Here is a 13878-nt window from a genome sequence, read left to right as displayed (position 1 = left end):
TCCTTTATAAGTCACCATTATTGCAACATGTATATTATGTACCTGCTATCTATCTGCACTAGTAAAAGCATAACCAGGTAGGCTAAAGTTTGAATGTAAAGCCTCTTTCTTTTTTGTGGTGTTAACTGTATCTGAACCTACAAAGGCTTCTAAAAATATCAAAAAACATTTTGTTTGTACTTTGTTGCAGACAAATCTAGATGCTCAAGCACCCCAGGGTTCATAGATTTAAAATACAAGCTGTCCAAGTTTACTGCTTTCACTTTCTGTTACAACTAGTACTGAGATTTTATTGACCAAGCCATCAACTGGCCAATGACCCTCTGCAGCTGACCCAAATACAGGCCACATTCCATTGGTTAAGGTCATTGTAGAATAGTTCAGGTAGCACAAAACTTAAATGACACAGTCCTAGGCTCACCTTAATAAAGAGGTTGGCGAGTTTGGGAGGCAGACTTCCTCCTTCTGTTTCTATGTGGTATTTCATAAGAAAGCCCATTCCTCTGATACCACTAGCTGCAATGGGGATCTGCAGCACAAAGAGAACCAGGACACTTTTGTTATTATTATAATTATTACAGTAGTGTGTAGAGGCCTCAGTGTGCTAGGTACTGTACATGCACAGAGTAAAAAAGAGTCCCTGCCTTGACGAGCTTACAACCTAACAGACAAGACAGATAAATGAAAGGAGGGGAAACAGAGGCACAGAGAGGTCAAATGACTTGCCCAAGGTCACACAGCAGGTCAGCAGAAAAGCAGAGAATAGAAACCATATATCCGGAGTCCCATCGCTAAGGATTACACTGCTTCTCAAAGCTAAATATGCACAACTATTACTTTATCTTTCCTGAGTATTAATTAGCCACACCATGATGGTCAGCCTACATAGAGACCTTCTTCATAATAAGAGAGCCCCTTCATTCCCTAGTAACGCTAGCCCTAAGTTGAGCACTTATCATAGGAGAATCAGAAAGTTCTGTGTTCATGCTGAAAACTGCTTCAGCAATGTAAACAACTTTCACTCCAGTATGTTCGGAGGAAAGAGGAATGAGCTTGTATTTGAAGTGCTATCCAAACATGCTCTGGGTTCAGCACATAAACGAACTGCAGTAGTGTGAAATTTAAAATGTAGACAATCAGGAACACTTTCAACAACACACACACACACACTTACAGGGACAGTGGAAATCAGATGAGAATCAGAATAATCACCGAGCTCAAGTGCAGAACTGTCTCTCTGTTCATGGTACATTCTTCAGAGTGTGCTTGAGGGTTGTCCCAGTTTTACCAGGTAGCACTGAGAGTCTGCAAAGCTTTAAACTGTTTACAGCGCAACAGACAGAGCTCTTGGGAAATGCTCTGGATGGCCTTCAGATAGTGCTTACCCTGTCTGCTGTGGCGTTGCTCAGGATCCTCTCCTGAACGCTGTTATAGTATTTGGGGGCACAGAGTCTGCTGGGAGCTACCTTTATCGCCACAGACAGTGCAAGGCTCTGTCCATGCCTCACCATCCAATCAATCCCAGAGACATCCGCTGCAAGAGGGAGAGAGCAATATTGAGCCTTGCTACCGAGTATACCTGATATAAATGAGTTGTGTCAGGCTGACGTTCATCTCTGTTTTCATAAAAATAAACAAACACTTCAATAATACCTTGCTTAGAGAGCTCTATGCAAAACATTAAAATTAAACCCAACAATTATCATGTGAAACCCATTCTGCAGCTATGGAAACTGGAACAAATAAGTGACTTATTTTAAGGCTATAAAATGAGTTTGTGGCATAGCTGTGATTAAATTTAGCAGTTCCTGGTTCCCAGGCCCATGCTCATCCCATTGCCTCTGATGATCTCAATCAGGTATTATTCTCTGACATGTAACAATTTAAAAATGTGAAGGATCTTGTCATCACTAATGAAGCTACATCTCTTCAATGAAATAAACACATTTGCCGGAATTCATAGATTCATAGCAACCAATCACTAGATTCCCATTTTAACTCCTCAGAGTGGAATGCTATAGTAATGCCCCTAAACCACTAACCGTTCCTGGAGAATTAATATTTTTGCCAGAAACCAGGACAACGGAGTTAATTCGCCAAAAGCAGTTCGAAGTCTTAGGGCATTAGTAGTCCATGATCTTTCAATGTTGCAGCCAAACACCACAAAAAATGGCAGCAGTTTCAAAACTTTCTATAAAAACGTATTTTTACAGTACACGGGTTTCTAACCTTTTTGGTCTGCTGTATCAGTCTGTTACACTAAGACCTCAGCTGTATCTGTTAGTGCCTATAGCTTCTCCATTCAACTCTGCATGTTCTACGTATCCCCAATTCAACTCTGCATGCCCTCTGGGTAATGGAGCATTGGCTGCCTCTATTACAGGAGTAATCCAAGGCTCCACTGCGGATGAGAGTACACACTAATGAATGGGACACTAGCAGAGGAATGTGCAATAGAGGCCCTAGAATAGAAGCTCAACATTAAGAATCTAGAACACAGGTCAGGAAAGCCTCTGGGACCAGTGGCTGAAAGTGCTATTCTATAGTACTCAGGGTCTGCTCCACAGTTTAAGATTTCATAATTAATAAAACACCCTATTTATTTCAGAACACATTTATAACTAACTATCTGCTAGACATACCCAGTAAGTGTTGCTGCAGAAGAGTGCTGAGCTCCTCTTCTGACAGAAATGCACACAGCTCTGCTAGACAGCCAGCTGACGCCATGCGGGTAGCATCCTAAAAAGGAAAGGGGGGAGGGGTGGGAGAAAGGCAAAGATTAGAAGAGTTTGATACACAGACAATTTCCACTGAGAAGGCCAAGTGACAAAAGAAGCTCTGAAACAAAACCACAAAGGAAAATGAAGATTTCACAACCAGCTCCCCACTCCCACCATTTGTTGATTTCAGTCAGCTCCAAGTTTTCTTGTACACTGCAGTAGAATTCAAAATCAAGCCCACAGCTCAGGGCAGAATGTAGCACTACAGTACTGACTGGACATAAGCATTGAGTTATACACATGGAAAACACATTTGCTTTCACCTTTTTGTCATTTAAGAGGGCCTTTTGTGGACATGGAAAGGTCAAGTTCTTGATTTACAGGCTGGGAAACGGAGCAGTGGTGCCTGCTGTCTGCCTGCAAAATACCCTCTTGCTAGTGAAGATGTCCTGCTTCAAAACTTTTAGCACCAGTTTGTTACTTTAGCTTGCCAAAATGATGAGTTTACCATTGCAGTTCTCCACACATTGATTGGATTGGTCCTGCTTTGAGCAGGGGGTTGGACTAGATGACCTCCTGAGGTCCCTTCCAACCCTGATATTCTATGATTCTATGATATTTACACTGCAATGAGAATTTTTCCATCTCTGACATGCCAGCAACCTGTATTTTACAGATGTAGAGTAAGGGGGCAGTCACTACAGAATGTGAATTTTGATCTTGGGTGCAATATTATGTTGGTTCCAGAGTCAGTGTTGCAATCTGCCATATGCAGAACATGCCTTTTAAAACTGGATAATTTCTTTGTCAGTAAGAACGTAACCCCTCCAAAAAAAGGGAAATGCATTACCACATTGAGGTTATCTATACTGACGGAGACATATGCTTTTACAATGCAGCTGGTATATTTTCTACTTTCGGCTGATGGTAAGTGAATAGTTCTTAGCTGCCTAAACAAATATGTTGGTTTCTTTGTGTGTTTGACCTTCCAGTTCTCACCAAGGAAACACTAATTTCACAAAATTTAAGAGTTACAATAGATTGACCAGGGAAGTATTTTATTCTTGGATAAAATTTGCTTCTCAGTCAACATACTGTAAGGTGTTGAAGCGATTTCAGTTTTACAGATTAAATTCAGTTTAGTGAGCAATGCATAGCTTCAGCCTGCTTTTATATAAGCTCTCTTTCCAGTGTAACTCCTCCAGGAAGTTATTTTAGGAAACAATTCTGTTAGAAAGCTCAGAGTTTAAATTAAAAAACAAACAGTGTGCATGAGACATCCCCCACGGGCCCTTTGCAGCAATACCTCATCATGTCCCAGCATTCCTAGAAGCACTGTGGTGATAGTCTTCCTAATGGTTGCGTCCACTTTAGCACCAGCTCCTTGTGTTACAAATCGCAGAGCTTGCAGCATGGTGTCTCTGCAGTGAACAACCACAGGTTACAATTCAAGACTGCAGTTTTCTCCAAACAGAATGTCAACGAAGTACAAGAAGCTGGCTGCCAACAACAGATTCACATACACAATGAATAGCACAAAGGTGGGTGTGCCTAAATTTGAAGGAGATGGAGCTTCTCTAATGGCAGGAAACCATCAGCACCAAACAATGCCTGCATTGGTTCACACCTGATTGTCATTCTTACTGCTGGGAAGGGTCTTTGACCATTCACAGAGGGAAAATCTTCTCCAGTAGGAGGCTCATTTCTTAGGGAGCTAGACATTTTACTGATAGGTGGACTTATTCTTGGAACTAGGAAAAAATACCAAGTCCATATGGACTGAAACAAATGCTAAATAGGAAACACACTATTGGAGTCTTTCATAGCATATATATAACCTTGGCTTCTGCTCTACAGTCAACTAATCTCTGATGTTAATTGAGTGTTTTAAAAAAAGTTAAACTTGTCTTTCTTCCCACTGCTGCCAAGTAGTTCATACCCTACCCATTTTCCACAGCTTACCTGATGCTAGAATCCCCACTGGAACGGATTCCATTCAACAGCTCAGTAAAAAGAGGATCCACTTTACTATGGATGGCAATCAATTTACCGAGTGCATCAGCAGCCTTAAGGCGGACAGCACGGTTTGAATCTTGTAGTGCTTTGGTGAAGGTAGTCTGTAGCTGAGGCAGGAATGGTTTCAGGGCAATCCCAACCTGTACAGGCAGAGATTTAGGTGGTGGGAGGGAATCACATGTACTCAAATGTGAAACAAAAACTAGAAAGGAAAGATCTGAAAAAGTGTGGTAGCTTCTAACGGCACTTAGATATAATGATAAAATCAGCACTTGCCCATCCAGATAAAGAATCTCCCTAAAAAAATGGGAAAACCATGCAAGGACTGAATTCAGTTGTCAGAAAGCAGAGAAATAAGCACTGAAGGTTTTCACACCCATGACATGAGTATTCTTTGTAACTAAACATGGTACGCAAAAGCCCAGTGCAACTTGGTTATGTAGAGAAGGTTAACAGATCTTGAGAGTTCAGACTTGACAAAAAGGAAAAACAAAGACGTTTACCAGGGTTTTGGAATCTTACCTTGGCCAACAGAAGGCTTAATGTTTCAAGCAAAGCCACCTTGACATTCCAACTGAACCGATCTCCCAAGATCCGAATAAGTGGTCCAGTAATGCTCACGACGGAGGGTTTCAGGGCTTCGGCAGAGGTCAGTTTAATAACTAGTCCTAAGGCCTTTGCGGCTTCCTCTTTCTGCTCTGGGTTACCAGTTAGAACTCCCTCCCGCAGCACCGGAAGAATAGAAGTCACTCCCTGTCACAGGAATCAAACAAGAAAACTAGAACCAACGATGCAGACACCACCACCTAACCTACTTTCCCCCCACTTCCCATTGGAAGTGCAAACTTGGAAATACTTTAACTTCCTACTGATGTTCTTTTCCATTAGAAGTACTTTTGCTCAGTTTGATTTCATGCAGTTATGCCTCACTAAACTGCTTGTTGCTTAGTAAGTTTCATTCCTGAAAGATCTGGCAGGAAAGTCCAGTTTCACACTTCCACCAAAAAGACAACTAATATGACTCATGTGCATTATACAGTTGTCAAATATTTATTTACAACAGACACCCAAATTGGGGTATCAAGTAACAGCAGTAACCTAAAGTCTCTACACCTAAAAGTTTGGAATGCCCCAGTAATACAATATTCTGATAGCTACAAAAATCACATTAACTAGGTTACTGGAAAGACACAACAGTATTACTGTGGTAAATCCCAGCCCCACACTACACACTTATTTACCTTCTTTGGAATACAGAATCCTGGCATGTGTTCTCCTTTGGTCTCATTCCCTACCATACGAATATCCCTGTGCAGATCCTCAATGAGGGCAAGCTGGTTCCCAGCGTCTAATTTCTGCAGGAGTGACAGAACGGGCAAAGACTGTGTAACAGCATCAATCCCCACAATTATTGAATTCCTCTCATGTTTACCAAGAGATAAGCCACTGCTATCTATTCCCATTCTCTCTGAATGTCTGGCCTTTCACCCATACTACTAGTCTCGTGCAGTCCTTAAAATACTACAACCTTTGCAAAGACCTCATTTCCAGTGAAAATCGAGTGTCTTCTTGGAGGAGTATTTGACCAAGTCCATTCCCTCCCAGTCTGTATTGCTGCAGCCACCCTGGCCCACAGCTCACCTTGGTGATGGAATTGAGAGCATCCCAGCTTTCATTCAGAACGACGGGATTGGTATCATTAAAAAGTCGGATCAAGCCTGAGACCAAGTTCCTGAGATGGGCAGTGCAGTCTGCTTTGGATTTGGAGCAGTAAATGTTTAGAATGACAGCTGCTGCCTGCCTCATTCCCACCTCAGGGCTGCGAGTGGCTTCTAAGAGATCTTCAATGATAATTCTCTGCCCGACATCATCTTCCACAGACAGGATTACAGCCTGGCAGTTAGCCATTTCCTACAAAGTCAGAATGAACTTTATGTTAACTTTCAACCAGAATAAAAGCCACACGTCTCAAAGCCTTACTTAATGTTGTTGCCCTACAGACCATTATCCTCCAGGATGAACTAACAATTGTACAATTTCTGTTCATGGAAACCAGTCACATCACCTACAGGTCTTCTGTTCTTGTAGTCCATCTAGAGCCCAAATCAATTTCTTATTGGTTATTAACTAATTTTAACAGTAGTTCGTCCTTATTTAACGACTAATCCAGGGCATAAACTAAAGCTGGAACACCATTTTTGAAGAATGGAGAGGAGAGGACATGATAGATTCTCTCTAAACCTAAGAATTGCCCAAACTTTGCCCAACTGAGAAGCTGCATAGGTAGCTTCCCAAAGGTCAAAGGGCTGCACTTAATTTACATAAAATGAGTGTGGTTGCATTTTGCTCCATCTTCAATGCAAAGGTTTAGAAATCACAGGCCCCAGCACACAATACTTCAGCTTAATCCAAGCAGTTCCATGGTCTGTTTCACAATAGGGACTGTCAGCTATGGACAACTTTAGATAGTTCCATGGGAATCTCTGTGCTAGGAGACTGAAAGATCAGCTAACAGACATCTAAGAATGGAAAATGAATCCATCACTTTAATTTCTAGTTACACCGGGCTAAACAGACAGACAAAAACAATCAACTCTTGGGGACAGAAACACTCTGGACTTTGCATATTATATATTTTTGAAATATCAAGAAACAGTGTAGAAATAGAACCACACTCATAGTAAGAACTGTAAGAAAATATACCTCTATCTCGATAGAACGCTGTCCTCGGGAGACAAAAAAAAAACATCTTACCGCGTTATAGGTGAAACCACGTTATATTGAACTTGCTTTGATCCGCCGGAATGCGCAGCCCCGCCCCCCTGGAGCGCTGCTTTACCGCGTTATATCCAAATTCGTGTTATGTAGGGGTAGAGGTGTATATGTATTTTTAGTCTCTCATCTAATGCCCCAGTTTCTAATGCTACAAACAGATCTCGTTAATTGGACACACTGTTGGCCAAACCCATTTAAATTCAGGTAGTCTAAATTTCCCAACTCCTGATATACCACCAGCAAAAAGATCATTGAATCAAGGGGCTTTAAACTAGGTTCGACGGGGACAGGTGAGCAAAGCCCACAGGTAAGTGGGGAACATGGAGACCGGGGAGATGGGTCGGAAACGAGAGGGAGTGTGGGCTATATTGGCAGAGAGAAAGGAGAGTCAGGACAAAACCGGGAGGAAAGATCAAACCAGTATCTTAGATGCGTATATACAAATGCGAGAAGTATGGGGAATAAGCAGAAAGAACTGGAAGTGCTAATAAATAAATACAACTATGACATTGTTGGCATCACTGAAACTTGGTGGGATAATACACATGATTGGAATGTTGGTGTGGATGGGTACAGCTTGCTCAGGAAGGATAGACAGGGGAAAAAGGGAGGAGGTGTTGCCTTATATATTAAAAATGTACACACTTGGACTGAGGTAGAGATGGACATAGGAGACGGAAGTGTTGAGAGTCTCTGGGTTAGGCTTAAAGGGGCAAAAAACAAGGGAGATGTCCTGCTAGGAGTCTACTACAGGCCACCTAACCAGGTGGAAGAAGTGGATGAGGCTTTTTTCAAGCAACTAACAAAATCATCCAAAGCCCAAGATTTGGTGGTGATGGGGGACTTCAACTATCCGGATATATGTTGGGAGAATAACACAGCGGGGCACAGACTATCCAACAAATTCTTGGACTGCATTGGGGACAACTTTTTATTTCAGAAGGTTGAAAAAGCTACTAGGGGGGAAGCTGTTCTAGACTTGATTTTAACAAATAGGGAGGAACTCGTTGAGAATGTGAAAGTAGAAGGCAGCCTGGGTGAAAGTGATCATGAAATCATAGAGTTTGCAATTCTAAAGAAGGGTAGAAGGGAGAACAGCAAAATAGAGACAATGGATTTCAGGAAGGCAGATTTTGGGAAGCTCAGAGAGCTGATGGGTAAAGTCCCATGGGAATCAAGACTGAGGGGAAAAACAACTGAGGAGAGTTGGCAGTTTTTCAAAGGGACACTATTAAGGGCCCAAAAGCAAGCTATTCCACTGGTTAGGAAAGATAGAAAATGTGGCAAAAGACCACCTTGGCTTAACCACGAGATCTTGCACGATCTAAAAAATAAAAAGGAGTCGTATAAAAAATGGAAACTAGGACAGATTACAAAGGATGAATATAGGCAAACAACACAGGAATGCAGGGGCAAGATTAGAAAGGCAAAGGCACAAAATGAGCTCAAACTAGCTACGGGAATAAAAGGAAACAAGAAGACTTTTTATCAATACATTAGAAGCAAGAGGAAGACCAAAGACAGGGTAGGTCCACTGCTTAGTGAAGAGGGAGAAACAGTAACAGGAAACTTGGAAATGGCAGAGATGCTTAATGACTTCTTTGTTTCGGTCTTCACCGAGAAGTCTGAAGGAATGCCTAACATAGTGAATGCTAATGGGAAGGGGGTAGGTTTAGCGGATAAAATAAAAAAAGAACAAGTTAAAAATCACTTAGAAAAGTTAGATGCCTGCAAGTCACCCGGGCCTGATGAAATGCATCCTAGAATACTCAAGGAGCTAATAGAGGAGGTATCTGAGCCTCTAGCTATTATCTTTGGAAAGTCATGGGAGACGGGAGAGATTCCAGAAGACTGGAAAAGGGCAAATATAGTGCCCATCTATAAAAAGGGAAATAAAAACAACCCAGGTAACTACAGACCAGTTAGTTTAACTTCTGTGCCAGGGAAGATAATGGAGCAAGTAATTAAGGAAATCATCTGCAAACACTTGGAAGGTGGTAAGGTGATAGGGAACAGCCAGCATGGATTTGTGAAGAACAAATCATGTCAAACCACTCTGATAGCTTTCTTTGATAGGATAACGAGCCTTGTGGATAAGGGTGAAGCGGTGGATGTGGTATACCTAGACTTTAGTAAGGCATTTGATACGGTCTCGCATGATATTCTTATCGATAAACTAGGCAAATACAAATTAGATGGGGCTACTATAAGGTGGGTGCATAACTGGCTGGATAACCGTACTCAGAGAGTTGTTATTAATGGTTCCCAATCCTGCTGGAAAGGCGTAACGAGTGGGGTTCCGCAGGGGTCTGTTTTGGGACCGGCTCTGTTCAATATCTTCATCAACGACTTAGATATTGGCATAGAAAGTATGCTTATTAAGTTTGCGGATGATACCAAACTGGGAGGGATTGCAACTACTTTGGAGGACAGGGTCATAATTCAAAATGATCTGGACAAATTGGAGAAATGGGCTGAGGTAAACAGGATGAAGTTTAACAAAGACAAATGCAAAGTGCTCCACTTAGGAAGGAAAAATCAATTTCACACATACAGAATGGGAAAAGACTGTCTAGGAAGGAGTATGGCAGAAAGGGATCTAGGGTTATAGTGGACCACAAGCTAAATATGAGTCAACAGTGTGATGCTGTTGCAAAAAAAGCAAACATGATTCTGGGATGCATTAACAGGTGTGTTGTGAGCAAGACACGAGAAGTCATTCTTCCGCTCTACTCTGCTCTGGTTAGGCCTCAGCTGGAGTATTGTGTCCAGTTCTGCGCGCCGCATTTTAAAAAAGATGTCGAGAAATTGGAAAGGGTCCAAAGAAGAGCAACAAGAATGATTAAAGGTCTTGAGAACATGACCTATGAAGGAAGGCTGAAAGAACTGGGTTTGTTTAGTTTGGAAAAGAGAAGACTGAGAGGGGACATGATAGCAGTTTTCAGGTATCTAAAAGGGTGTCATAAGGAGGAGGGAGAGAACTTGTTCACCTTAGCCTCTAAGGATAGAACCAGAAACAATGGGTTTAAACTGCAGCAAGGGAGGTCTAGGTTGGACATTAGGAAAAAGTTCCTAACTGTCAGGGTGGTTAAACACTGGAATAAATTGCCTAGGGAGGTTGTGGAATCTCCATCTCTGGAGATATTTAAGAGTAGGTTAGATAAATGTCTATCAGGGATGGTCTAGACAGTATTTGGTCCTGCCATGCGGGCAGGGGACTGGACTCGATGACCTCTCGAGGTCCCTTCCAGTCCTATAATCTATGAATCTATGAATCTATGAATTAAAACTTACCATCAATTTATCTAAAAACCCCGAAACATTGTTTATAACTAAACTTAAAATACTAGTCTTCCTTACTTACCAAAAAATGAACTATGCCACTTACCAGTTGCTCATCAGGGGTGCCCAGCTTCTCTTTCAGGGCAGACATCATAGCAGGTAGGATTACACCCAGATGCCGTGTCAGAGCATCGCCTGCCACAGATGAGAGGAATGCTAGCACTCTGGTGTTTACAGGGGGAGAAATTAGCTAAAGGAAACAGGAGAAGCAACAGTATTTTACGCCAGTAAGATTTTTCAGAAGGCATCTCACATAATACATAGGCATGAACAATTCTTAAACATGGGTACATCATAACCGAAATTACGAGTGCTTCTGGGAAGTAATCTGCGAAGACTTTCAAATTTTGCTCCCAATTTTTGAACATCAGTGCAGACAATATTTGAAGCAAGAAGAAATAAAACACTCTACAAAGTTTAGATGTGTTTCAAAACATACCTTTGGCACCAAGTAAGGCAGCACCACACGGCTCTTAACAGCCATAACTTGCTTAAGACCGTCCAGAGCAAAGTCGGATGTCTCTTCAGTATCCTACAAAGATAGTACAGGGAGTTAGCCAGCTTGCCTACAAGATTATCTCTGCCATAGCAACCTAGACCTTGTTTCAAGTGACAATTTTGGGATAATCATACAACCAGCACCTATATAAGTCCTTCTACCTGGGGCTCTCAAAGCCTTTTTCAGACACTGAATCAAACCTCCCTACCAGGTTGGGAAGAATCTCCATAGTGAGGCACACAGTTTAAGCAACTTCCCAAAGGACAGTGGAGACATGTAGCAGAGCCCGATTACTCAGATGTTCCAACTCTTAGTCCTATACTTTAGCTACAAGACCATTCCCTTCCCCTCTTGCAGAAGAAATGAATCCAGGGAAGAAATTAAATCATTAGACTTGTGACCCTCCCCTAAAGACCTAGCATTACAGACCAACTCCTCCTTCAGCCTGTATCGAGAATCTCAAAACTTGTCCTACAGTGAGATTTTTTTTTTTTTAAATGTGTTGGATCATGTCTGAAACACTTACCAGCTGCTTCAGCAAAAATGGCAGGATGTCTTCAAGAGCCTGGTATCCAATTGTTGAGTGCAGTTGTTCAAATGTTTTGGCTGCAGCCTCTCGGACTTCTTCCAGAGGATCGCACAGAGCTTTTCTCACTGTAGGAACTAGGGACTCTGAGAAGAACAGCACCTACGAGATATATAGATATAATTACAGGACATCTGTCCATGACAGCTGGAGTATAGCTACACCTGAACACAACAGCTGGGAACTCAGGACTTACACAACAGAAAATAAATTGCTCTTTACTTGAAATTAATTAATGGAAAATTTAGACGGATTAATTTGTGTGAAAATCTGTAACATCCACAATGAGCTAGATTAATGTAAAAGAAGTTTTCAACTCTTATGCCTCATAATCTGAAGACAGATTGCGCTGTTTTAAGACTGCCAATTGCAGACACAAATTTATATATATATTTTATACATATACATACACACACACACACATTTTCATCTGGACAGCAGTTCCAACTAGTTACAAGTCCTGAAATTCAGTTCCTTTTATGGCAGTTCATAAAGCAAGTTTTCTACATTTTCATCATTTTATAATATCACACAGGCTAAGAAGTTTTAAATTTACCCTCTGGAATTTAACTTACTGCATCCCTGCTGGTGGACTTCATGATCTCACTCAAACCAATGCAGACACCTTGTCTCTCATCGCTCTTCTCTGACCTCAAACCCTCTTCCAGGATAGGGATGATTTCTGGAAGGATCTTCTCTCCCAACTTTCGAACAAGATCCCCCAGCGTCCGTGCTGCAACCTGTCCCCGACAATCATACAACAGGGTCACTCTGAATTGCTATCACAAGCAACTAGTTAGAACGTGTCAACCCCAGCTGAACTGGAACATTTCATTCTAACTAGTAAGAGATCTAAGGCAGTTAGCACTATGTACCTCAGTCCATCAGAGTGTTTCAGACGAATACAGACTGCATCTAGATACAGTATACATGCTACGTATACATTCATTAAATACAGTCCATACTGCCACTCTAGACAGTATAAAACCATGTGCATATTTTCACTTCCTTTTAAAATTTTAATGCAAACATCTGAAACCCAACACTTCCATTTCTTAGTCGCATGAAACTTAATGGCGGAGGTGATTTTTTTTTTTTAAATCTCTATTTGTTGTACTCTTATATGCCATATTTTATCCATAAGCAAGTGCTCATAGCACAGTTAATGATCAGTGGAGATGGGAACACAGCTATGAAAAGGGAGGTTTAAAAAAATGTTTATTTCACCATAGCTGCTCTGAATAAAAAGGGACTGCGTAGAGTAGACACGCATGTGTGTTTAAGAAGGTTAGGTTAGTGGCAGCTTTGGGGTGGCTTATACAAAGAGTAACCACATTCATCAAACACCAGTTATGAACAGAGTAACCTTTGTTAGCACAGTACCACCTGTGCAGAACCCTTACCGTTCTCTTGTCTGCACAATTACTGGCCAAGAACCCCAACAGAAGACTAAAGAGGGTTGGCAAAATTTCACGCAGTGTGCGAGGTGTGTTTGAGACCACAATTTTCCAGACGTGCAAGGATGCCTGACGAACTACGAGCTGGGTGTCTGATCGGCCCATGTACAGACCTGCCAGAACTCTGTTCCGCCGTTCCACACCAAGAGCACTAATAATGGCCTGAAATAAATAAAAGGAAACCAGTGAAGCCCACGTTGCACTTTTCACCACATGAAACTTAGAAGAGGTATTGCCATCATAAAGGTCACCCCCATAGGATCTCCCCACAAATGGGAACACAGCAACATACAACAGCACTTACCTTGTTTGACTGGGCTGTTCCGAAGTTGTCATCCTCGGAGGCAGTTTCTGTTGTCATTTTTCCAGTGACTCCTGAGATATGGAATAGAAGATCCCCAAGGAGCTGAACTGAACTAAACCTGACAAAGGGAGTAAGATCAGTGTTACATGCAGAAAAAAAAGAAAACAAGGGATACCTGT

General features: G+C 41.8%; 1 protein-coding gene across 1 annotated transcript in view; it reads right to left on the bottom strand.

Moving 5' to 3' along the window:
• The window catches only part of GCN1 (GCN1 activator of EIF2AK4), a 61012-nt gene that overhangs the window by 5888 nt on the left and 41246 nt on the right, over nucleotides 1-13878 (bottom strand). Inside the window, exons 43-56 of the mRNA XM_034790860.1 lie at nucleotides 13700-13817; nucleotides 13342-13557; nucleotides 12514-12678; nucleotides 11879-12040; nucleotides 11293-11385; nucleotides 10900-11043; nucleotides 6378-6647; nucleotides 5978-6091; nucleotides 5259-5489; nucleotides 4683-4876; nucleotides 4027-4141; nucleotides 2643-2739; nucleotides 1386-1534; nucleotides 422-529 (exon numbers count right to left, since the gene is read on the bottom strand). Coding sequence (XP_034646751.1) covers nucleotides 422-529; nucleotides 1386-1534; nucleotides 2643-2739; nucleotides 4027-4141; nucleotides 4683-4876; nucleotides 5259-5489; nucleotides 5978-6091; nucleotides 6378-6647; nucleotides 10900-11043; nucleotides 11293-11385; nucleotides 11879-12040; nucleotides 12514-12678; nucleotides 13342-13557; nucleotides 13700-13817 — 2176 coding nt within the window. The remainder of the gene's footprint in view (nucleotides 1-421; nucleotides 530-1385; nucleotides 1535-2642; nucleotides 2740-4026; nucleotides 4142-4682; nucleotides 4877-5258; nucleotides 5490-5977; nucleotides 6092-6377; nucleotides 6648-10899; nucleotides 11044-11292; nucleotides 11386-11878; nucleotides 12041-12513; nucleotides 12679-13341; nucleotides 13558-13699; nucleotides 13818-13878) is intronic.

This window comes from Trachemys scripta, chromosome 15, assembly GCF_013100865.1.
Source record: "Trachemys scripta elegans isolate TJP31775 chromosome 15, CAS_Tse_1.0, whole genome shotgun sequence".
Lineage (NCBI taxonomy): Eukaryota > Metazoa > Chordata > Testudines > Emydidae > Trachemys > Trachemys scripta.
Note: the sequence above shows the minus strand (reverse complement) of the source record. Positions and strands in the feature narration are given on the sequence as shown.